Genomic DNA, 27961 nt, shown 5'->3' on the forward strand with positions numbered 1-27961 from the left:
ATCCTACGTAATAATTAAACTTTGCCCAGTCCCAACCATCTTTGCCAACAAGCTTATTAACCCTTACACTAAAGTGGGTTTTTGGCCTTGATATTTTTTTCTGTGCATTGACTTATATTTTTGGTTTGCTTGTATAACTGTACTTATAGGGTGGAACAATAAAATTGTCGACATAGAGATGACGACATGATTCCATTTCCATTTGATGAAAACCAGTTTTCTTTTTTTGTTGCAGACTATCTACTAGTTGGCTAGTTGTGTACGAATCCCAATAGTGATAGGAGCCTTCTATCATGTTTGAAAGTGACTCAATGTTCAACAAACAAGATTGGAGATGCGCTGCTGTATAACTCATGCTCACTACCGATTTAAGTTATGACAACAAGACCATTGCTAGCACCCTCAAAATGCATCACTGGACTGCTACAAATAACAGGGACATGCCCAGGGTGATGGAAATAAAGTTTATGGTTTTTGTGTGATTTGAAGTGAGGGCAACATCCATCATGCCACCTCACATCTTTGAAGTCAGCTTGCAAATCAACATCAAAGTGCACCTGAATGTGCTGAAGAGTGTGGCGAGCACCTGGTGCAGTCAGGTAGCCTCTGGCAAACCTTAGGTGTGGCAGCAGGACTTGGCACTGGCCCACAAGATTAAAGAGACTGAAGCTTGGCTTCAGAAGGAGTGCTCACCTTTGTACTCTTCTCTCACTGCCCCCCCTCCTCTCCTGACCTGAACCCATTGGATTACTTCGTTTGGTCATACATTGATAACATCATCAACTTGATCTACCACAACATGAAAGCCAACCTGATCGTCGCCATCTGCCGAGTTCCTGTCAGCGCCTGTGGAAAAGACATTCTCCCAGTTCCGAACCTGTATTGAGGCGGTGATTGAGGCTGAAAGCGGCTACATTAAATAGATGTCAGCTCTTCTACATAATCAAGTTACCTGAATTGATTTTTTTAATCAAAATTTTAAAATAAAGCTGTAGTGTTGTTTTCTTTAGGGCAACAAATTTATCCTTCCACCCTGTATATTGAATTGCATTGCATTACGCTATTGACTACAACTATACATCTACATTTTTTATAACCATATAGTCACCATTTATCAAGGCCCAGAGGCCACTCAAGGATAAGGGTTAATGGGTACCATGAGGGTGGAAATTTGATAAGTTAATGTATTTTAGAGGACGGCTCATCAAGAACCTGTTCACATTGTACTTGAAAACGATCATGTTATAGTCAGTTAGGAAGCAGCGCTTTGGTATTGTGTTCCACAGATGAGTAGTTCTAGGGAAACAACTCTGCTCGTGGATATTTTTGCTTAGATTTAAGCACAGATGCTCCTTCAACTTTAACAAAGTGAATGTAAGTTTATAGAAATGTAACAAAATTATCCCAAAAATATAAGAATATAGAGTAGTAATTGCAAATTTTGGGTAAAAAAATGAAAAGTAAATAAAAAAATTTTTTTAAATATCTTGCCAAACTCTTTTTCTGTGTTTCCATTCCTGGCATGTTTTTACCAACATTTACTTTCATTTGGGAAGGGCAAGGAAGAGGAACTTTGGATATTTCACCTTGAGGTCTTACTGCTGTAGAAATTAAAGAAATATATAACACTATAAGTGTTAACACATGATTAGATATCTTCATCCTTCGAATCGAAATATTTAGTTTTATGAATGCATATATTCAAATCACATCATAATATTTAGTTTTATGAATGCATATATTCAAATCACATCATAATATTTAGTTTCATGAATGCATGTATTCAAATCGCATCGTAATATTTAGTTTTATGAACACATATAAAAAAGGTTCTCATGAAATGTATACAAAAAGCAATTGCGTATTATATGTATGGAAATAAAATAAGAATTACAAATCAGTTAAGAGATGATAACCGGTTTGCGTGCAGGAAATGTAAGACAATGAAGACAGATGATTTGATGGTTAAGCTACTGATATTACATTTCTGAAATTTTGAGATGAGGATTGGTTATTTGTAACATTTGGATTATTCAGATTACTGTTCTCATCTTGAGCGTCAATTTTCACAATGTTTCAGCTATATAACTATTGTAAATTTATCAATGTTGCTGGGTTTTTAATGATTGAAGAGTTGTCTTACTTTAACCTTTTTTTTCAGTGATATAGGCAACTTAGAGTTGTCTCCCTTTGTTTGTTAAATGATGATGTATGTTTTTAGAGTAAGCTAACTTGAAGTTATCTCCTCTGTGACTGTATTTATAAAGGCTCGTATGTGACACGTCTTTCTTTTCTTCGTGTTGTGAACATGTAAAATAAAAAGACGTGTCTTTCTGCGTCTCTACATGTGTAAAAGGCTAAAAAATGTTACGTTGTTAAATTTGTTTTTCAGTACTTGTATAGTTTAATCAAGACATTAAAAAATGAAAATATTGAAAAAAAAAGTTTAAATTGTACGTATCCATTATGGAATGAAGTTCTCTGAAAAAAATTTCATTTAATTTCATCAAGTAGTTTTTTTTTTTTTTTTTTTTTTTTTACAGCGAAAAAAGCAATTTGTTATGATACTAAGCAAAAGGTTTGATTTTTAGGAAGATGCAGAGGGAGTGTCGATGCTTTAAATTGAGTTATCTCCCCGTGACGAGTTAAAAAATTCCAAGATGCCTACTTTCAACGTGCTGTCATAAAAACGTTTTTCCACTCTAAAAAAAAAAAAAACTACTCGATCAAATTAAGTGAATTTTTTTTCAGAGATCTCCAGTCCAAAATGGATACGTACAATATAAATCTTTTTTCGATATCTTCATTTTTTAATGCCTTGATTAAACTGTATAAGTGCCTGTTTTTCTATTATCATTGTCAATATAGCTTCCAGTATGATGTCATTTGAGGAAGAACAATATGTTTTCTTTATTTACTTCATTATTAACTTAATAAAAGTTATTAATCAACCCAACAAAGTTAATGCGCCCAAAAAAGACATATCAATGATAACAATAAAGAAAGAAAAAAAATTTAAACACATTTGAACATTGTTTTTGCCCATCCAATCTTCCTCGGGTGTAGCTTTTCGAACTCGGGAATCTGCGTGGAATGCTGAACGGAACTCTTTATTTACTTCATGAGGGTAGCATGTTCTTGTTCTACCAGCCATGACTGAATAGAGATCCTAAGTAATTCGCAATTATATTTGGTCACCCACACTGGGGACTGAACCTTCAATGCACTTTACAATTTAATTTTTCCAAGTACTCTAACCACTGCGCCATGGGTCCTTGCAGACAAGTCTAGTACAAATTTTGACACAAACTTTTTAGGTGGTTGTAATTCTCTCTAGGACTCACAGATTGGCAGACTCACTTTAGAAAATCCAGGAGGAGGAGGAGATTTGCATGCTTGTCAAACATACCTTTCAAATTACCATGCATCTTTTCTTTTTTTCTTTTTTCCTTCTGATCTTAATACCTACATATGCATTTCATTTGATGATGTCAAGCCTTAAAAATACTGATGCAACATAAACTTGGCACATGAATCGTCAGTATCCATACATGCCCTGGCTCAGTCATTTAATGGTGGAACCAGTGATTATGTTACATTTAATTTCTTTCATTTTCACAAGATGTTCTTTGCTATATATGTATCTTAAAATGAAACTATGAAATGTGTTTTTTAAGTAATAAACATTAACTGAAAAATTTCATTACTTGTACACAAATTATAGAATCATTTGTATAAGGAACATCAAGTATTATTTTACGTTGTGATGTAATGGTTAAAAAATTGTTTTTAAAACAAAAACAAACATTAATGTCTGGAAATATTAGATTTCAAAGTAAAATTTAAAATGAATAACTTCTTGCATTTGATACAAATAAAACTTTTCAGGTTTTAGAAACTTTTGGTTTTTCTCCAAATCGATTCTTCAAGATAATTATGTTAGCTGAGATAGATAAATATTAATATACAACAAAATTCAAAGAAAATTATGCAGGAGTTTTTGTTTTATTATTTAAGAAATTCAACTTTTAATCACCTGCGGCAATTGCCACCATTTTCTGCCAATGTCATGAATTATAAGGGAGATAATTAAAAAGATTTTTGTAAATAAAATAATAACAGAAGTTTTAGGGTAACTTTAGGGTTGAGTTTTAGAGTTAATGGTTAGAATTTTAAAAAAAAAGGCACTTCTCTAAGTAAAATTTAATTTAAATATTTTTGGAAAGACAAAAGTTAATAAGACAATAGGATGAAAGCAAGAATTTATTGAAACAAATTAAACATTAAATAAATTAAACTTTAAAGGATTTCTTGAACAAAAAATGTCAATTCTTGGAAAAGTATTCTGTAATTAATGGCAAGGATTGCTTTCTCTGTCAGAACATTTTTGAAATAGAGAAATCGCATCAAGTCAACATAAATTCATCAAGTCAACTCTTTTGAAATAGAGAAATCACACCAAGTCAACATAAATTCATCAAGTCAACTCTTTTGAAATAGAGAAATCGCATCAAGTCAACATAAATTCATCAAGTCAACTCTTTTGAAATAGAGAAATCGCATCAAGTCAACATAAATTCATCAAGTCAACTCTTTTGAAATAGAGAAATCGCATCAAGTCAACATAAATTCATCAAGTCAACTTTTTTGAAATAGAGAAATCACACCAAGTCAACATAAATTCATCAAGTCAACTCTTTTGAAATAGAGAAATTGCATCAAGTCAAAATAGATTCATCAAGTCAACTCTTTTGAAATAGAGAAATTGCATCAAGTCAACATAAATTCATACATATTATCAAAACTTTTTTTTTTTAAGATAAATATGCACCTACTGAATTTTTTTCAGAAATTTTTGGCATACCTTACTGTTTTTTTATCACAAGTAAAATGTACATTAACACTTTCAGATTATTTTATTTTTATCTGGAATATTTCACTCCGAGGATGAGGGGGTCATGCTGAAGTTGTACCAAACTTTACTAGATGAGGACACTGATAAACTATAATGTAATGATTCTTTTTAACTTTGACATACTATTAGTTTGTTTGTTTTTTTAAATAAAATCCTTATTATGCAAATTAGCAACAGCAGGTAAATATTAAATTACAATATTTTAGGTAAGCCGATGGTTCCAAACAGTGAGTAAAAGATGATAATGGTTGTTTTAATGTAGTACAAAAAATATTATGTTACTGAATGTTTTGAGATGAGGATTGATTATTTGGATTATTCAGACTCCTGTTCTTATTTTGGATGCTATTCTCACATTTCGGCTGATGCCCACATAGAATTCTGGCACAATGGATAAAGTGCTAAGTTACAATCAGTTCTAAATAAATCTACTGGAAGTTGAAGGTTAAATTCTCAGTACAGACACTACTTGGAAGATAATAAAAATTACTTAAGACATCCAATACCCAATTATAGCTGCCAGAAAGAGAACAATCCCCTCTCTCTGGATTGAATTAAGGGTTCAGTTCTAAATTCTGTACAGTTTCCAGAGTTCAACAAATGTACCCAAAGAAAGTCTGAAGTTTAATCTGCTGAAACATTGTGAGAACATTGGCTTAAATCATTCAAATGATACAAAAGAGTATATATATATATATATATATATATATATATATATATATATATATATATATATATATATATATATATATATATATATTATATATATATATATAATAAAAGTTACAATTAAATTTACCAAAATGATCCAAGATGGTAAAATTAAAATATATTATAAATATTAAAGAATTAATATTTATAAAATTATCTCAGCCAGATGTAAAAGCTCGATAAAACCAAATAGGAAATAGAGCTTATAATATGAGCAAACAGTTAATAAAATATGTTAAAAAACACTTTGAAATGAGTTAAAAACATATTTAATCTGAAAAGGAAACACTAGATAAATGGATAGTCCTTAATCCGCGGAGTTTCGAAGAAATACTTTCCTTCTCATCAGAGGATAGGAATTAGCAAAATGCGGGATCGGATTTTTCATGCAGAAGTATTTGATGAAACAACAAGTAAGTCAAAGATCTTACTTGAAAACAAAAAAAGTGAAGCAGAGGGAATATGGTGAAGAAAAAGGTGATTACACATGAATGGATAGTCTGGTGGAAGATAATAAATCCAGTGACGGTAAAATCCAAATGTAAAACTTCAAGAAAGTTAAAAGAATTTCCATTTGTACAAGTAAAATCCAGGGAAATCCCGTAATTGGAAGAAGATGGTTCATAATAATCTTTATACTTTACTTTACTTCATTTTATATTTTATATTTAACTTTGTCATATTTTTTTTTTCTTTTCTTTTTTTCCTCTCTCTTCTTTCTCTTCCATGATCTTTCTTATTTATTTTTATGTCTCGGAAGTAGAGTGAAAAGCATATTTTATTTTTCTTTTATAAATATTATTGGAATCTTTTCCCTTTTTCCTTGTACATATTTTTGTGAATTATTCCATGGATTTCTGCCTTTGGATTATTATGGACCATCTTCTTCCAATTACGGGATTTCCCTGGATTTTACTTGTACAAATGGAAATTCTTTTAACTTTCTTGAAGTTTTACATTTGGATTTTACCGTCACTGGATTTTTTATCTTCCACCAGACTATCCATTCATGTGTAATCACCTTTTTCTTCACCATATTCCCTCTGCTTCACTTTTTTTGTTTTCAAGTAAGATCTTTGACTTACTTGTTGTTTCATCAAATACTTCTGCATGAAAAATCCGATCCCGCATTTTGCTAATTCCTACCCTCTGATGAGAAGGAAAGTATTTCTTAGAAACTCCGCAGATTAAGGACTATCCATTTATCTAGTGTTTCCTTTTCAGATTAAATATGTTTTTAACTCATTTCAAAGTGTTTTTTAACATATTTTATTAACTGTTTGCTCATATATATATTTTAGTTATGAAAATATATATGTGAATTAAACTACACCATATTTTCCGTGTTTCTGCCTTGTGAGAATTTGTTAAGCTTCATAAGCCTCACAAATTCTCACAAAGATGAAATGCGGAATATTCTGTGTAGCTTAATTGCCATATATATTTTCATAACTTACTACCTAACTCTACTTATGTATAGAGCACTTTTGAAGTAAAATAAATTATATCTTCTTATATTAACTTATGTGATTAAATGAAATAGAAATATATATATATATATTTAATTTCTTTCATTCTTATCGTTGAGCACTTTCAATTGAATTAAAGTCGGTAAATTTAGCTCTTATGTGCAGATCATCATTTTATGATTAGATCACTGACAGTCGTTAAAAAGCATTTAAAAAATAAATGTTTAAAATTCAACAGCATTTCTCACGGTTAACAGTAGCCAAATGGATTAGATCCTTGCTAATGAAGCCAGGGATGACTTCTCTTGCCGGGTTCGAATCTATCGACTGGTGTTAATCATGACACTCTGCACTGATCATTCCTGAAAGGATGAAACACTAATATCTGTAGGTATTTTATAATTATTATAGTAAATAATTATATATATATATATATATATATATATATATATATATATATTTATTTCAAATGGAAAAATTTCTTTGAAAGCATTTTTTAAGAATTTAAATTTGAAAATAAGCAAAAAGTCTTAGGAACCGCAAATAAGAATGTAAGATACAAATAATTTTTTGGTTATTGTCCAGAATTTCCGCTATTATTATCCAACAAAAATCTATATGATATATGTACCCCATGATTAAACAAAAATATATTTTTAAAAATCTTGGAAATTGATCAGGTAGTTTTATTTTTTAAAAAAATCTTTTTTAAGTGGTTAATGGGAATCTGTAGGCATATTACAACATATGAATATAGGTGAGTTAGCTCCCTTGTTGTTGGAGAATTTTTTTAAATGACAGGCGATATAATCATTCCCTGGATACTCATAAAATTTAATTTTCTTATTTAAAAATAAAACTACTTGCTTAATTTAATGTGGTTTTTGGAATGTGATATTTTTGTTTTATCACAGGTATGTACTTCATAGAGATTTTTTCTTTAGTTTCGTTTTTAATATAGGATAAATTCTGGACAAGAACAAATTTTTTTTATTGAAAGTAATTCTTTTTATCTTAATTTTTTTCTTAAATTTTTTTTAATAAAATATCTTTCATCAGGGGCTGAAAGTATTTTATTTGTTTTCAATCAAAATGGATTTTTGAACAGAAAATAACTTAATAAGCTACTCACGACTTCTCTGTCGAATGAGTCTTTGTTGCTGTGTTCGAAAATCTGTCTGTTGTAGCATGTTTCGCTGTTGTTCTTTAGAGATATTTTCATCAGGTATGATGGAATAAATTTGCCCAATTTTGTGAACTTCAGGTTTTTCAGGTAATGAAAATGAATTGCATGTTTGCACTGAGATTTTCTCTTCTAATTCATCTTCTGCTTCACTTTGTTCGGTGGGAGTAAAACTTACTTCTTTGATATTGGTTTTATCTGGGGAACACATTTTCTCCCAAGAAATTGGGTTCATCTCTAAAGCTTGAACAGACGGTTCCAAGATATTTTTAAATCCAAAAGGTTTGGAAGCTCCAGAATTGATTGATGACACCATATTTTTTTCATAAAGTTCTTCATCTAATCCAGACTCAAATTGATCAAACGGGTCAGGACTGAATGTTAATTCATTAAGACTAGAATAAAAATTATTATGACTTCGAGGTTCATGATCCAAATTAATTTCATTGTCAATATTCAAAACGTCACTTTCAAATAGCTCTTGCGAATTATTTTTTGATTCACTTAAATCGACTTGTTTAATCTGAGATTCACATGAATTTTTATATGATTTACAATGGTTGCTAGAAATCGATTCATTTCTTTTAAAACTAGCATTACTAGACAAATGTTTACTTTGATCAAATTTACACATAGGTACTTTATGATTTGACAGATTGAAATCAGTTTCAGCTTTTAAATATTGTTGAGATGATACTGAAACTGTTTTTGTTTCAACTCTGCATGTTGGAATTAGATGACTTCTAAAATCAGAACAGTCATTCTTCTCTTTTAAGTTTTGCAAAATAGATGCTTTCTCATAGGATGAATTAGAAATTGTTGTTTCATTCAACATCCTATTTGAGTCAACAGATGAATCCTCTGCTAAAATCGTTGTGCAACATTTTACAATTTCAGATTTATTCTCTACTTTTTTTACGGGTGTTTTATTAACTTGATAATCAAGAGCACATGATTCTGTGTTTTTAATCAAGTTATCTGATGTTGTATCTTGATATGAATCAGTTTGTTTATTATTGTTTGATTCGTGAATATTATCATCAAAGTCAAAACTAAGATCAAAATTTAATCCATCATCAGATGGAGAACTGTCCCAGCAGTCATCAACATTTGACTCAAGATTAGGAGGAACCACAGGATCAAGTAATGATGACTTGCCAACTTCTTTGGTGAATAGATTACAAGAGTTTTCAGTTTCATTAGTCTGAGAATCGATGATATTTTGAGGTTTCTTTTCTTTCATAATGTTATCTTTAGCTTGGTTACAATTTGATTTTTTTATATCATTTGCAGACAAAGATTTGAAAGAAAATTTTGGTATATTTTTATGAATAGAATCTTGAGGAACAACAGAAATATCTTTATTGATCATTTTACTGGAGAGTTTTATTATTGGTTTATAGTTAATGCTTGATACAACACTATAATCAGAAGTGTCAGATTTACTGCAATTTGTTTGCATTTGCACAAGTTCAGACACTTCTTCAACAAGTTCACTTGCTGACATTTCTTCAACAAGAGCATTTCTTGATCTGTTTCCAACTAAGACAGTTCTCAACCCATCTTCAAGTATGTCAGTTTTCAGCCCTTCTTCAACTATGGCTATTTCTTGCTTGTCTCTGACTACAGTAGTGCCAAACCCATCTTTAAGTACATCAGTTTTCGGCCCATCTTCAACTGTCACTGTTCCTGACTCATCAACTACAGTAGTTCCTGGTCTATCTTCAACAACAGTAGTTTCCTGCCTGCCTTCAACAATGGCAATTCCCAGCCTGTCTTCAACAATGGCAGTTCCCAGTCCATCTTCAACAAATGCAGTTCCTGACTCATCTTCAACAAACACAGTTTTCAGCTCATCTTTAACAAAGTTAGTTCCTGGTTCTTCTTCAGCAAAGGTAATTTGTGGTCCCTCTAAAATGGAATTATTTTCTGATATTTTCTCAGCAAAGGAAGTTCCTGGTCTTTTTTCAGCAATGGCAGTTCCTGGCTCTTCTTCAGTAAAAGCAGTTCTTGCCCTCTCTTCAACATGGATTTTTTCTGGCCATTCTTCAGCAGAGGCAATTCTTGACACTTCTGCTGCAAAGGCTTTTTGTGGACCCTCTTCAACAGGAATATTTACTGACATTTTCTTCTCAAAGGCAGATCCTGACCCTTCTTTAGCAAAGGTAGTTCCTGGCCCTTCTTCAGCAAAGGCAGTTCCTGGCCCTTCTTCAGCAAAGGCAGTTCTTGGCCCTTCTTCAGCAAAGGTAGTTCCTGGCCCTTCTTCAGCAGTTTCTTGCCCTTTTTCAGCAAAAACAATTCCTTGCCCTTCTTCAGCAAAGGTAGTTTCTGGCTCTTCTTCACCAAAGGTAGTTCCTGGCCCTTCTTCAGCAAAAGCAGATCTTGACCCTTCTTCAGCAAAGGCAGTTTCTGGCCCTTCTTCAGCAAAGGCAGTTTCAGGTCCTTCTTCAGCAAAAGCAGTTCCTGGCCCTTTTTCAGCAAAGGCAGTTCTTGGCCCTTCTTCAGCAAAGGCAGTTCCTGGCCCTTCTTCAGCAAAAGCAGTTCCTGGCCCTTCTCCAGCAAAAGCAGTTCCTGGCCCTTCTTCAGCAAAGGTAATTTCTGGTTTTTCTTCAGCAAAGGCAGTTCCTAGCCCTTTATCAGCAGAAGTATTTTCTGGTAATTCTTCAACAGGTAAATTTTCCAACATTTCTTCAATCACTTCTTTTAGAAGAACATTTTCTTTTATTTCTGAGAATTTTTGAATAAGCGTTTTATCTAGCATCTCTTGAAAATAAACATTTTCTTGTGCTTCTTCAACTGAGCCATTTTCTCGTGCTTCCTCAGACAAGATATTTTCTGAACATTTTTCATCAAGACTACTTTCTGGCATTTCTGTATCAACAGTATATCCATGCAGATTTTTACTGAGAACATTTTCTTGTATTTCTTCTATAGAAACAATTTCTAGCATTTTTTCTTTGTGAATATTTTCTGGTACTTCTTTAATAAGGACACTATCTAGTACTTTATAATCAATGTTATATTTTGATATTTCTTCAACAGACATATTTTCTTGTGCTTCTTCAGTGTGAATATTTTCTAAATTTTTTTCTGCAAAAACATCTGACACTTTTTCAATTAATAAATTTTCTGGATTGTTTGATGTTTGTTTTGCTGATATTGATACGTCAGTATCCCTTTCATTTTCAGTTTTGAATACCTCATCTCTTTCTATTGCTGAAATAGTGATCTTTTTTTTGGGTTCAATTTTGAACCTCTTTGGTTGAGGTTCTTCTAATGCAGAAAAAACAAAAGGACGCTTATTTTTACTCTCTTTGAAATTCTCGTCTACTGATCTTTTAGTCTGAATAATAGAATCATCACTTGATGATGGCACATTTGTTTCATCTTTACAGGTATGAATGGTACTTAGAGGGGGAGATGATATGGCATCTCCAGAAAGAGTCACATCTCTTTGAAATGTCTTTCTGATATCAGGTTCCAGAAATCTTTCGGAAACAGCTCTATTACTGCTATCAAAAGATGTTGGAGTATCTCCCTTGACAAATTTGTTTCTCTTTGGATTAAAGATTTTATCCTCTGAATTAGAATCGGATTCTAAATAAAATAAATCTACATCCTGGCCATTATCATTAGTAATATTAAAAGAACATTCATCCTGTGGACTGTCCATTATAAGGATAGTTGTGCTCTTTGTATTCGTTGATGCAAACAAACTTTTTTCAGAAATATCTTTATTAGAACTTTTACCATTTTTAGCAGTAAAGAGAAGTTCATTTAACTCTTTCGTATTAGTAACATTTTTAAAAGTTTTAATTCCAAGCATATCATTTTTTTCGATATATTTATCTGAAGATGGCTGACCAATTTCAGTAAATGTTTCATGATGTCCCATATCAAAATTCAAATCGGATGAGACATCCATATCCAAAGAACTTTGGTTTGAAATATTACATGGACTTTTAATCTCTGCTGCGCCAGAGACTTTTAACTGATTCTTGAGAAAATCAGAATCTTTCTCAGCATTCTGAGATGATTGAATTTTGTTGTCTCCTTCTTTGGACAAACCAACATTATGGACATTGTTCTGATTTGTCTTAAATTCTTCATCAATAAAATCAGCTACTTCATACTTTTCATCGTTTCTTCCTGTATTATTTGAATGTTCCTTGGATTCTTTGGGATATTTACTCATACTTTTGGACGAAAGTGAATTGACAAAATCTGGCAACAGTCTTTCACTTTTCTCGGCTTCTTTGTTTTTGGTAATTCCATTTGTGCTTGGCTTAAGTAAAGCCAGAACTTGGCTCGCTGTCCTTTTATTTTTTCCGGTAAGCAATGGATTTACTTCACAAATATTCTCTCGTTTCTCACAACCGTTTATGACTTCAGAAAAATCTGTAATAAATTCTTCATTCATATTTGTCATATTTTCATTGTTCCTAAATGGAACAGTAGTTTTTAATCTGGCAACATTGGAGACATTATTTTGATGGATTTCTGAATTCCAGTGAGAATTTTGTATATTATTTTCAATTCTTTCACATCTGGTTTGAATTTTGCCTTCTGTAATTGAGTCTGTTGACTTTTCTTTATGATCAAAACAGGATTCTTTAGGGAACTCTGTTTCAGATTTAGGTACAATTTCAGCTTTATTCATAGAAAATCGGTTGGTCCAAGGAGGCTGTGCAGTAGATTCATGCAGTTCAGAGATTACTTTCTGAAAAACTCTAGGATTTTTAGGAGACTTTCTACCAATATCAGTACATTCATTATCAGCAAATGAACTTGTTGAAGGATATGTTTCTGATTGGTTGACTTTGGTATTTTCACAATGCAAAGAAACTTTTGGTCGGCTCGTGACTGAACTCCATCCTGAAGAATTCAAGCAAAAATTTTGGTTTTTACTTTTAATGTCAGTGTTTATCCTCTGAGAAATGAAGGATGGAATCTCCTGATTATCAACTTGTCGTGATGACTTGAGTAGTGGTGGGATGAATCCACCCTGAAAATAACAAACAGAAAGGTATATTTTTGAGATGAGGATTGATAATTTGTATTATTTGGATTACTAATCTCACCTTGATTGTTATATTAAGAACAGCCAATGTCACCTCTGACATTGCTCAGGTGCATCTTTTTGAACTTTAGAACCTTTTCGTCCACATGAACATGTCTAATGGTTAAAAAGCATTGATTAACAATTTGTTCTAAGTGACAATTAGTTTGAAGGTCCAATCCTAACTAAAGACAGTATTAAGTAAGAGTAAAATATGATGAAATGAGAACAATCTACTGCCTCGGAGTGAATAAAAGATGTAGTTTGAAATTTCCGTACAGTTTAATTAGAAGGTTTCCAAGTTCAAAAAAGACACACCTGAGGGTAATTAAATATTGCACTGATTGAAACATTATAAACTAAGATAAGAAAAGTATTTGAAATGATTCAAATAATAGAACATATTAAAAAAAAAACACAATTTAAGGGGGTGGGGTCGACAATATGATATAAATAATGGCTAGAAGGTAGTGTCATGAAAAAAGGTTCTTATATTTTAAACATATTAAACTATGGAGCAAATACTCTAATAGTAAGACATTCTTACAATCTTGGTGCATTTTGATTATGGTGTGGTGGTGATCTACACTATTTCAAGTACTATTTAGTTTTTTTCTAAACACCATACGGCATAATCGCGTTGACACACTGGTTCTCATCAGATCACTGAAGTTAAGCAACGTTGAGCCTGATTAGTACCAATTTGGGAATTCTAGACACTGTATGTGCTCTCCGCTTATCTCAGCATTTGTTTCCAGTTATCCTATAAATACACTTCATTTGCCACTGGTATTTAACAATGTCGACTCAGAAGAGGTGTGGTTGGAGATTGCATACCTCTTGCCACAAAAATTTAACGTGCAAGCACCCCTTCGTGTGTATCCATAGTCTGTCAAAGACTGAAGGAGCCTGTTTAAACATTATGTATAGAAGGATGTATGATAAGTAGTCTTTCTATAACATACTATTCTGTACTTTTGTAAATACATAGTCTTGTAGTCTTATTCATTATTGGTCCCTCAAGGCAACAATACTGGCAACAAAGAACTCTGACTTATTTGGACATCACATGTAAAAAAAAAAAAATAAATGTAGATTCTGCCATACGGAATTGGAAAGTGTGAGTAATCTAGTATCAAGTTGCAAGGTTCTTTTAGGGGATGGCTACTACACAACGAGACATGATGGAGTATGTAAGTACATCCACTGGACCATCTGTAAAAAATTAAACATCCAGTGTAGCAGTAAGTCCTGGAAGCATCAACCTGAAAGAACAGTTGTAAATATACCATACATTATGACCATGTAATTCCTACAGCCACCTGCCTTGAAAATGCTGCTGTGAAACCTGACATAGTTATATGGAATAAGTCAGACAGAGTTGCAACCTTAGTTGAAGTGATTGTCCCTAATGATGAAGGTCTGAACAGAGCTGAAAGAGAGAAATTTCCAGGTTTCATGTATGATATGAAAAGAAACTGGAATCTTAGGCAGATATCAGTCATACCAGTTATTATAGGTGTACAGGGCTTATGAAGAAGAACCTGAAGTCCTACCTAACTAATATTCCTGGTGAACCAAGTACAAAAGAGATCCAGACAATTGCACTTAAGGGAACAACGAGGATACTAAAAAGAGTTCTCGGTTGGTTTCAATAAAAAGCAGGGCAATGTTGGCAGCTGGTTTGACTGCCCCATGCCCAGTGTTACAGTCTTCAAAGGAAGAAAATTAAAAAATTATTTTTTTAAATGTCACACACACAACATTTTCAATAAGCATATGGACTTATTGTCGAATGGAAAATAACCTTTAGTACTACTGGCATTGTTGGTATTTTGAAAAAAAAACTTGCATGTTTCTTCATATCCAACAAAAACAGAAAAAATATATATGAATTACTGGATAGGTGTCAAACTGTTGAAAACGAAAGTGTATCTTCATAATTTGGAGTGCTACTGATAATTTTACTTATAACTTTGAAAACAAAATTGTGTTTGTTTCATATTTTAGATGATATGAAAAACTTTATAATACAGACTGTGACAATTGGACTGATTTTTAAAAGGTTTCTTTGCAATTAAAGAAATCAAACATACAAAATTTGTGTAGTATATTTTGCCACAAGAAACTGCAAACTTATATGTGTTGAAGCAGTATAATCATTAACTAAATTGTTTAGCACTAAAAGTATCTTTTTTTCAAACGTTGGAAATGTATGAATCTCACAAAGAAAGAAAACAACTACAGTACTTTCATGTTAGCATAGTTAATAAACACTGCAATGATTTCAAATTATTGGAGGTGATCTCAAATTGTTGAAGCAATAACAATTTTAAATGTTTAATTATTACATAGGGTTTGGTATCAAATACAAATGTAGAAATCAGACAATAGGTTAACGGTTCAACATATTAAAAAAACATTTTATCAGTGGTCACCAATACTCAAGAGACATTGAACAAAACTGAATGCTACATATTACAAAAATATGTAATAAAAAAATATTCACCAACTAAATTTGATTAAAGAAAAATAATTTGTCTCCTAAACAATGTTTTGCATGTGGGTAACTGCATTAGTAAATAGATTGTCCATATTGAATGAAAAAGTGTTTGAATTGTTGTTGCATGAGACAGAAAAGTAAATAGTGTAGAATAAAAAAATAAATTTAAAAAAAAAAGATTTAAAATTATTAAAAGTAACAAAACTTGAAACACCAGGAAAAAAAATTAAAAAAATATTGAATAAAAATATAAACTTACAACCTTATTCAGCTAAGATTTGCCAATAATAAATTATCAAACAAATAAAATTTGGAGGTGAGCTAATCTCCAACATCACATTAAAAGGAAAGACTTTGAAACTAATAATGTTCTTCATAAGCAACTCAAACAATCCCTTGGCCATGAACTGGATGGAAAATTTTCAATTATAGAATATGCCCAAATAATGAAACTTTAAATGTTGAAGCAGGGAGACTAAGGAAAAAATTAAAAGTAAGCTTTTCAGAAGTTTTCTCTGGTGGACTGAAAAGATGTAAAAAAGTGACTGTCAAGCTTGAATTAAATATTTAACCAGTTTTCTAAAAGAAATAGAAGTATTCCATTCAAATTATTAAATCAGATTGATGAGAAATGAAATGGACTCAAAGAAAATGGAGAATTATTAAAAGTGGAGTACAGCAAGCAGGCTTCGCCTAGTCTACATTTAAAAAACATAAAGAGATTCATATTTGTGCAGACTCCTCCACAGGACTGACCCATGCATTAAAAGATTACCACTACCTCTGCCTGGTTCAGAAGAGGTTTTTGCTAAACTTAACTGGAAAATTATTTCAATCATTGATTTAAATTATGCTTATCAATAAATAGCTGTTGATGAGTGCTCATAGCTACTTTGTATGAATACCCATAGGAGTTTTTTTTTTTTTTTTTTACACAGTGATCACCACTTATCAAGGCCCGGAAGCCACTCAGGGATAAGGGTTATTGCAAGTACATTACGTTAGTGTGGAGATTTGATGAAGTGTTTACTTAAGGGGGCGGTTCATTAGAAATTTGTTAACATTGGACTTGAAGACATCCAAGTTGTAGTCCGGTGGGAAGCAGGCAGACGGAACAGAGTTCCACAGGCGTGCAGTTCTAAGAAAGAAGCTTTGTTCATGGAATCTGCGTTTTGATTTAGGCACAGATATAGAGTGGGGGAAATTTTTCACAGTGGATTCAGCTAGACGGGTGTTTTTCATGAAAGATTGGCGAGGGGGGACCAGAGATTGGAGTTCAGACGAGCACCTGCCATGGAAATAACGATAAAACAAGGATAGGCTCGCAACGTCTCTTCTGTGGGAGAGAGGTTGCAGGGTAGAGAAAAGGGCATCCCCCACTAAGCCACGAAGTCTATTTTGTACTCTGTCAAGGCAGGATAGGCTGTTTTTAGCAGCTCCTGCCCAGATATGGCAACAGTATTCCATCCTTGGATGTACTTGGCTTTTATATAGATAGAGAATTGCATCAGTAGTGAGATATCTTCTGGAGCGATAGAAGGATCCCACCATCTTTCCAGCGACCTTGGCAACAGATTTGATGTACGTGTTCCATTTCAGATCAGGAGTAAAGGTCAAACCCAGAAGCTTGTCAAAACACGGGGCTTCACCCAGACGAGAGCCATCCATCACAATTGATGCCAGATGGGGATCAGAGCGTTGATGATGTAAGGATAGGAGTTTGGTTTTGGATGCATTAAAGGTAACCAGCCACATCTTCCCCCACTGAACCACGCGCTCGAGATCAGAGGAGAGAGAATCAGAGAGAACTTTGTCATTTACAGCCTTTGATGTGTTGCCGTAGATGGCCGTGTCATCAGCATAGATGTCAACGAATGATTTAAATATGTGTTTAGGGAGATCATTGATGTAGATCAGGAAGAGAGTTGGGCCCAGGATTGATGCCTGAGGGACTCCAGCATTTATATTGCAGGTCTCCGATTTTTGTCCATCTACCACTACTCTTATGAGCCTATCGGAGAGAAATGATTTAATGATTGAGAAAACATTTCCAGTTATACCGTAGCTGGAAATCTTGTGAAGTAGACCCTTATGCCATACCTTGTCGAAGGCCTTTGATATGTCAAGAGCAATTGCCCTAGAAAGGAAGCCTTTGTCAAGAGATTAACTAATCCTGTGGGATATAACCGTCAGCACATCTGCGGTAGATCTTGCAGAGCGGAAACCATATTGTGTGTCACTAAGAAGGTTATTCCTGCTGAGGTGGTTGACTATTTCTCTATTTAATATGGATTCCAGCAACTTACTCATAACACACAGGAGACTTATTGGTCTGCACTGAGAGGGAGATGACTTATCACCTGAATTCTTAAATACAGGGCAAACTGATGAGGTCTTCCAGGGAGTCGGAAAGCACTTCTCCTTAAGGCAGCGCTTAAATAGTTTCGTAAGTATGGGAGCAAGTTCTGGTTGAAGCTTTTGAAGTTTGTACAAATTTGAACAATAAAATAGTACTATTTAAATTGAAGGATTAAAAATGTGAGTTTTTATGAAAAAATAAAATATCTTGGTTAAATTATAGACAAAGATAGTAGAGTTAGTGTAATATAAAACATGCCAGTTCCATAAAAGTATAGTCAGTGCAAATTAAGAATGGTGAATTTATTATGAAAGTTTGATTAAAAACATTATAGAAATGTTTAAAGATTTCCTATCACCCATATACCAAGCCTGATTGGTAGTGGTTTTATGGAAACTGTACTTTGAAGATGGAGAAGTGAAAACTTCAATTTGAAACTGAAGATAGAAGTGTTTTGAGTTAGTACTGAAGTTTGCCTTTGAAATTGTGTGTGCGGTTAAATGGAGTTTTGTGGAGAGGTGAGGTGGCATATTAGGCAATGAGAGATAGTTGTTGAGTCATACTAATATTTATATTATACTTAGAGACACATTCTCTAACTGAGCATTTAAATACATATACAGCATTGCATTGTATAGTATAGTGTGTGTGTGTGTGTGTGTGTGTGTGTGTGTGTGTGTATATATATATATATAAACTTTTTAATTTTATTTGAACCCAAAAAAATAAACGTTAAGGGGTCGAAATTGAGGTCAAAGTTAAAAAAAAATTTGATCCCTGCGATCTCTACCAAATTACTCAGCCAATTTCTGGTCTAAACATTTGAAATTTTACATAAAGGGTATTCAGAGATAGGGCAAGCTTTTTAATAGATTTAATAAGTTTGAGCTACCAAGGGGTCAAAGTTCAAAAGATTTTACCTTTGCGGTGTCTAGCAAACTACTCACACAATTTTGGTTCTTAACATTTGAAATTTATATATAACGGATATTCAAACATGCGGCAAGCATTTTAATCAGTTTTGGGGTGAAAATTCGGCTGCCAAAAGGTCAAAGTTGAAAGAGTTGACTTTTGCAAATGCTACCAAATTCCTCTACTGATTTGGGGTCTAAAGACTTGAAATTTTAGATGTAGGTAACTTGGACATGAGTAAGACTTTGTATTTTGATTTGAGACCAAAATAATAAATGTTAAGGGGTCAAAATTTGGGTTAAAGTTAAAAAATAATTTACCTCTATGGTCTCTACGAAATTACTTAAACAAATTTTGGTCTAAACATTTGAAATCTTACATAAAGTGTATTCACACGTAGGGCAAGTTATGCACAGTACATAGGGCCCGAGCAAAGCCGGGCTGAACTGCTACTATATATATATATATACACACACACACACACATATATATATATATATACCATACAACTTTGTATAAACTTTCTAGTCAAATTCTCAGTAGGCTTGGATGAATCACGATATAACACAGGAACACACAACATACAGAGTTCATAAATGCATACATGTGAGGATGAATGTGGGTGTATGTGTAGATACATATATACACCCACTCACATAAACAGATACACTGATGGAAATACACAGATCATCATATACATATGCATGCATACACACATGACAAAACAAAAAAATACTAAATATAACAATGACTAAAAATAACACACCTCAAACATATACATCAATCACAGACACACCCAATTCACAAAGAAAAACTAATTAAAAAATTCAATGCTTCAATAGTTTCCAACAATATATCTATGGCTCAGATAAAGAGAGCGGACACACATACATGCACAAAGACACTGAACTTCAATTAAAACAAAATGAACTCACATTTTCAAATCAATAAATACCTGAAGAGAGCAAACATGCTTGAAACAGGTGTGGAATAAAAATGTAAAATTTTAATGCCTAATACAAGAAATGTTAACACACTATCTTTAAATTTGGAAAAAACATTTAATAAAAAAAACATTTAATAAGTGTTGGTAGCCTAACATTTAAAAATTATATATATATATATATATATATATAAAAGTGAAAGTGTCTGTCTGTCTGTGTACATTTCCCTACACTCTGTCAATTTTCAGTCTACGGACTCGAAATTTGATATACAGAGTATGGAGATTTGGGAAAATCTTTGTAATCCGTTTTCGGCCAGAAATTTGGCTGTTAAGGGGTCAAAATTTAACGATTTGTCCTTTGAGAACTCTATCAAACTCCTCCACCAATTTTGAGTATAAACAATTGAAATTTTAGATATAGGTTCCTTGGACATGGATCAAACTTAATAACTTGATTTGAGCCCAAAACAATAAATGTTAAGGGGTCATAATAGGGGTCAAAGTTAAAAAAAATTGACTGCTGCAGTCTCTACCAAATTACAAAAGACAATTTCTGGTCTAAACATTTGAAATTTTACATAAAGGGTATTCAGAGATAGGGCAAGCTTTTTAATCAGTTTGGTTCGAAAAATATAAATGTATGTATATATGTTTGCATGTCTGTCTAAAACTTTCGACAAAGACGACAGATTTTCACAAGATCAGTATCATTTTTAAGCTCGACCCTTCAGACGACAAATATCGAAAAATTAGCTAAAAACATTAATTTCTTCACCTTCAACTGGGCACTTTTCTACAGGGAGGGGTCTCTTTTTTTCAATATTTTCGAAAGTCATCCCCACTTTTCGATTGTCGAGCCTTAATTTAAACCTATGTCACTTCCAGTTTGGCAGTGGTCATAACAGCAAAGACGTCAGGTTTTTCCCCCGTTCTTTTCCTCCTTCGCGGCACGGGTTCGAGCCTGCCTTCCTACTACAACTTTTTTTTTTTTTTGTTCAACACACACCTTCAAACACCCGGGCAAAATTTCAAATGTTTACACCAGAAATTGTCTGAGTAATTTGGTAGAGACCGCATTTTTTTTAACTTTGAATCTATTTAACTCTTCTAAAATTAGTTTTGCTTTATGGCATGGTGCACTGTCTTACATAAAGATATCAAAGTCAGAAAGATTAGGAACCACATGTTCTCTAATCAATTCTCTGTATATTCGGGCATTTACTTTCCATGAATCCTCACAAAGGGACCAGTTCCTTTTGAAGATATCATGCCCCATACCATTATACTACCCCCCTTTTTTCTCTTTTCATCTCCAGTAGTGCAAGCTTTTCCATTACAAATTTCCTTCCAATCTCTTGCCTGAATATTCTGGATATGTTTATTACTTTTTCCAGTTTCATTTTGCTCATAGCAAACAACTTCAGGTCATTCATAAACATGGCGGTTTCTTTTTTGTAATGTGTCTATAAACTTGTATCAGGCATCGCATTTCCTAAGTATGTAGTTGAGTGGCATCATGGCTATGACAAACAGTAGTGGTGATAGTGAGTCTCCTTAGAAGATGCCTCTCTGTATTCTTATTTCAGTTAGGTGCTGTCCTCCAGCTGTCAGTTCCAGTATCCCAGTTTCCATTGCTTTCTTAATAATATTAATTAGCAGGACCTGTAGAAATTCCACATCTTTCTTACGTAATATATTGATGTTGGCATTCTGTGGATGTTCAGCGTAAATGGAGATGCCCTGATATTATTGTAGCTCTTTTGTTAAAACTGCAAAAGTATTTATCTAAGCTAGCAGGGACGCCCAGCATAGCCCGGTTGTAAAATATGCTTAAATATATTTTAATTTTTGCAGATTTTGTATATCTTATTATAGTCAATTTTCTGTTGATTCATAAATATTATAATTTTGTGATTTCAAATATAAAAAAATATATCCATATGACTTGAGTGCATCAGCGTGAATCAAAACCGAAACTAAAACTTATGAAAAAAATAATATATTTTTAGGCATCCATGTTTGTAGAATTCTGTTGAATGGCTTTCTTGTAATCGATCCATGCCATGACTATGTTTTTTCCTGCTTTTTACCTCTCTGAAGATCTTTTGATCTATGTATAATAAGTTGTGTCCCTCTTTTTCCTTTCCAGCATTCTTTTTGTTCCTTGGCCAGTAGTCCATGCATGTTAAGGGAATAGTAGATCTGTTCACTCAGTTTTGCTTGTCATATCTTCCATATGTTAATTATAATTATTATTATTACTACTACTACTATTATTACTATTATTATTATTATTATTATTCAAGCTGTTTAAGACCTTCAGATTCAGATCTGTTAGCATGTCAATCAACTTTGCTTAGATAGATTCAAATCTTTGCATCTTTTGTTTAACACAAGAAAATATACTGGAGTTTATAACTAAAGTTAAAGTAGTGCAGGGCATTGTTAATTTGAATGCCTGCAGTTTGCATTTAAGGCTTCAAATAAGATTCTAAGAACGAAGCTTATAAGTGAGCTAACCACATGTAAATGTGGTTAATTCAATGTAAATAAAAAATATATAAACACCAATATGAAGTGTCAGTGTTCTTTCCTTAATGAGATTAGCAAACAGCTCTTATTGTAAATGTGAAATGCATTTCACATACTTTAAATGTCTTTTGGTCTATAAATAAATTGTTTGTAATTACTTGCTAAGCTTTAAGCCATCTTCCATTGTAAACAAATGCTAATGTAGAATATTTTAATGAGGATGATTAAAAAGCTATGAATATCTGCAAAATATATGTTTATCATATTTTATGGCCTTGAAGTGGAAAACTTAAAATGTTTCAGAATCACGCACGGTTCATAACTAACCACAAACTTCTTGACCACACCCAAATAGAATCTCTATTGGATTTTATTTATTTTCCTCTCATTGCAGAAAGATTAAACACAAAGTCGGGAAAGTGGAATTTGAAAAGTCAGTGCCCTAAAGAAAGAGCACTATAGTCAACTAAAAAATGCATAGGCACCCCTGTTGGCACTTCACAATGAAGGCATCTCAGACGATTAATCATAAACTAACCCCTTCTCAAAATGCAAAACCTGGAAAAAAAAAATGGATTAATTTGTTTATTTTTCCATGACGAAGACATTCACTCTCCACATAAGCAGCAGCAGTCCTTGTTTTTTTGTTGTTTTCTTCAACAACAAAAACATATGCAAACTATGTGGCATCCAAATGTCATATGCCTTCCAAGCAAAAAAATCTGTCTTTTATTCTGCCATTTCAGACTCCCAACAGCGACTAAATTTGCATTATCACCTTTATCTTTGTTATATAGTGGGATGCGTTAGGATCAATATAACAATATCTTACCGCAGGGTGTCCAGCCTTCATGTGGGTATATTTGCAGCACATGATGAAAGAATGGAACGAATGCAGACCTCACAATTTTAATGAACCACTGTTCTGCAGGATCAAACATACCCATTTCTGTGTCGATACATCTTCTATCATTATATGTAATCAGTTTTTTTAAATAGTCAACCATATAGGAGCCTATTCATGACTAGACACACACACACAGAGCTTTATATTATAGATATATATAGGGTGTTTTTTAAAGGTAGAAAACCTTAAAGTAACAACTATTTTCTTCAATTGAAGATTTGGCAACTATTGGTTATTTTGAATTCAGCTTGGTTTGGCAATTCATCATGAAGAGATTGACATCTGAGCAGAATTTGCAAATTGAAAATGATATGATTAATTTACTGAGAAAAACATTTAATGAACAATTTCATGAAACTGGCTACCTAGTTCGTGCGATTTAACCCTATTATATAATTTTCTTTGGGGATATGTAGAGTGATTCAGGAAAGATGTCTGGTAATTTTTATTTGTTTACATCTAAACTAGTCTGGGTGCCCGGCGTTGCCCGGGTGTTTGGAGGTGTGTGTTGAGTAAAAAAAAAGTGGTAGTAGGCAGGCAGGCTTGAATCGAACCCGTACCACGAAGGAGGAAAAGCACATAAAAAAACATGACGTCTTTGCTGTTGTGCCCATTGCTAAACCGGAAGTGAAAATGTTTAAATTAAGGCTAGTCAATTGAAAAGAAGGGATGACTTTCGAAAATATTGGTGAAAAAAAGCAACCCTTCCTGTCAAAAAGTGCCCAGTTAAGGGTGAAGGAATATACGTTTATAGCCAATTTTTCAATATTTGTCGGCCGAAGGGTCGAGCTCCAAAACAATACTGATCTTGTGAAAATCCGTTGCCTCTGTCAAAAGTTTAAGGCAAGCATACAAACATACATACATACATTTAAACAGACAGGTGAGATTTATATTATAGATGTGATGAAAGAAAAAAATTATGTAAAACTTTTCTATGTTTTTTGTATGAAACAAAACTAAGGATAAATATGGTCTAATAGTTGTAAAGTAAACCCACATATAATAGTGAAATGTCAAAACTGTTTTATTAAGGGTTTTAGGTTTTTACGTGATTCACTTAAAATGTCACCATTTTATTTTTTATCCTAGCCATTTTAATTATTATTAGAAAGGAACTTAAGCAAACAAAATTAAAATCAAGCCAATAACAAAGTAAAAGAAAAAAAAATAGTTTGGTTCAAGTATCGATTTGTCTGATGCATTGCTATTTATATCTTACAAATTGTTTATATAACACATTACTCACTAAATCCAAGACCTAAGTAAAAACTTTTAGGCAAAATTTGACTTTATTCATCAACATGGTATCTAGAATGATACACTGATTTCAATACTTCTTTAAAAATTTAATATATGAGTATTTTATAGAATGACTCATGTTTGGCTTCAAAATACACTTCAGTATTTGATATCACTTCTTCAGTGGACTTTTCCATTTTTTTGAAAATTTGCAACAATAACTTCAATTTACATATCTGTAGTTTGTAAACTAACAATCCAATTTGGCTCAGATTCTGATACCTACCAGTTGAAGGTTAGTACTTTATAAAAATTGTGTAAATTTTTTTATTAGTGGCACCATCTATTGAGTGTGTTAAATATACATAGATATATAAAAAAATGAAATAAAATAAAAAATAAAATAAATAATGGTAAAGAGGTGAGTTCAACTGCTTGATCCCTTAAAATAAGAATTATGAATATATTCATTATATAGTAAATGTATTTTGCTGTTTGAAGAGAAGCTATTTTTGGAATATTTTTAAATAATATAATATTTAAATTTGCCCAAATAGTTATGAAACAATTGTAATGCATAAGAAAATACACCATATGATGTTCTCATTTTATATTTTGTTGTCTTGATTTTGCAAAAATTATATATATATATATATATATATATATATATATATACAGGGTGACCCAAAAAAAACAAAAGCTAAATGGAAGAACATATGCTGTAAAACGGAGAAAAAAAGGCCAAAGACCCTAGTGTTTTGATGTGATGTTTTGAATATAATAAACTAGTTTTGACCAAAGTTTCATTTCATTCGGACAAACCCTAAGAAACGGGCCTAATTAGAGTTGGGGCCCTTTTTTTGGGTCACCCTGTATATATATATATATATATATATATATATATATATATACACTTAAATATAAAAGGCACATTGTGTGTGTGTGTGTGTCTGTGTGAGTTTGTTCCCTTTAGACTCTGACATTTTGGAAATTTCATACAAATGTACTTTATGTGTCTAGGAATGTTCTTAGACAGGTTTCGTATCAAAATGCTGTGAATAAGTATTAAAAATTGGTAATCAAAAAAATTTGATAACAGAAGGAACAGTCCGACTTTGACCAAAGTTAACACCCTTATGCAGCCTAACATCACATGTGCATTTGATAAGTTTTATCATTGCACAAGTAGAAGGGCCTGGTATATAAAATCAACAGTAAGTTCTTTGATAAGACAGAGGCGCATTCGAAATGAATCTTTCTGTTTAGAGCATAATTAAACTATGATACTTTACTTTCAAATTTTAAACTTTAATTCAAGCTATTATATAAAATAATTTTATAGAATCAACAATGGGTTCTCTATAGTGCAATATATACTACAATGTATTGTGGACTAAGTCACTGTGGGGAGGCATGTGAATCTTCCCCCTGGTGCATCGCAGTGGATCCCCAACTAGAGCAGACAATCAACTGACTTGATTGAAAAATTAATGATTTCACTGATTTCGATGACAATAAAAATATTGAAGTGTGGAATATTCATTGATCTTCATTCAATCCCGAACAACTTTGGGTCTTACCTTTCTTTGTCGTTTTAATCCAATTCTGTTCTGCCTTGGGCAATTACCTCCAATTATTGGCTTCAGGTTATTTCTTCCTGACACATGGTTGCTCTTCGTATATGGCAATGTAGAGCCCTGATTTGCATGGTTATTTGTTCTTTCTACCCTTGAAGAGAGAACTTCCTCGATGGTAATGAGGTAATGGTCACTTTCTAGTTGGTCACCAATCTGAATGTTGTCTTTGATGAACACAGAATCAAGTTTGGTGCCTTTCTCATCATACAAAAGACCCTGAAAATAGAGAAGCTTGATCACATCTTTGAAAACATTATTACATAAGTTTAAGTTGAAAATTTAGAAAACTAAATGTTATATAATTTTTTTATTAAATTATTAAAATCATTTGTGGGGGCAGAGAGCTAAGACTTTCATTGTGGAAACAACTTATTCATAGACAACCAAAATAATGTCCCTTTTCATTAATTATTAATGTTTTTCTATTTACTTATAGTTGAAATTATAAGGTTTTTCTTGTTGAAATAAATACACAAATGAAATTATTTTTCAAAATAGTTTTATTTTTTAATAAATTTTATTAATAATTTATTTTTAACAAAAATTTTTTTTTTTACAAAAATAAAAATATAATAAAAATATATTTTATTAAGATCTTTTAGCAAATAATCAACTAAATTTGTTTTTGTTTTAGAATTTTCTTTCTTTTGTTATAATATGTTATAATAAAATTATATTTTTTTAAAAATATTTTTTCACAAAAAAAGACCAATTCCACTGATTAATTGTTAAAATTTTTTTTCTTAGCTGAATCTATAATCATAATTATAAAATATTTTATTAAAAATAAAAAAATTTTGACAAAAAAAAAAAACGAATTTGTTTGAGGATCTGAGAAAAAGAAAACCTTAGCATATTTTGAATTATAAGAATAAACGAAAAAATAAGAAAGACAATCATTAATCAGAAAGGACCTTATTTTGGTTGTCACACACAATCCATCTCCTTTGTAAAATCTGAAACTCAAAGTAAATAGACATTCTTGACTATAACTAGTATTTTTTTTTTATTCCATGAACTGCCCACCTGTGGAACACTGTTCTGCTGGCCTGCTTCCCCATTGAATACAACATAGTAGCCTTTAAATCCAATGTAAACAAGTCTTTGTTGAGCCGTTCTCATAAATAAAATTCTACCCCATCTACACCATTAACGATTACTACACTACCACCTTACATTCATTAACCCTTATCCTCGAATGGCCTTCGGGTCTTGATAAGTGGTGACTCCCAAGTAAAAAAAAAGAAAGTAATTTTCACAGTATTTGTGTTTATTTAATTGTTAGATGAAAGTACAGAATGTGTTTATACAAAATAGGAAAACTGCTATTTTTTTTCTTGATAATATTTTCAAGTTACCTTAATTTTATCACTATTTGTGTTTATTAAATTGTTAGAAACATAATAAAGAAAAAAGAAAAACAAACTATGAACAACTTTTATAAATAAGACATTTGTTTTTTAGGGGTTAAGGTTACACAGAATCTTAACTGAAGAACACTTCAAAATAAGTTAAAACACCAAAGATTTATCCAGCTAGGTAGAAGAGTAATATATCTTGCTTTAGATAACAAATAAATGTAACCA

General features: G+C 32.2%; 1 protein-coding gene across 1 annotated transcript in view; it reads right to left on the reverse strand.

The window, feature by feature from the left end:
• LOC145293048 (uncharacterized) overlaps positions 1-27961 on the reverse strand; it is a 238578-nt gene that overhangs the window by 197713 nt on the left and 12904 nt on the right. Inside the window, exons 4-6 of the mRNA XM_080139359.1 lie at positions 26319-26591; positions 8228-13283; positions 1492-1601 (exon numbers count right to left, since the gene is read on the reverse strand). Of these exons, the coding sequence (XP_079995485.1) occupies positions 1492-1601; positions 8228-13283; positions 26319-26591 (5439 nt within the window). The remainder of the gene's footprint in view (positions 1-1491; positions 1602-8227; positions 13284-26318; positions 26592-27961) is intronic.

This window comes from Euprymna scolopes, chromosome 14, assembly GCF_053919585.1.
Source record: "Euprymna scolopes isolate OS-2025 chromosome 14, ASM5391958v1, whole genome shotgun sequence".
Lineage (NCBI taxonomy): Eukaryota > Metazoa > Mollusca > Cephalopoda > Sepiida > Sepiolidae > Euprymna > Euprymna scolopes.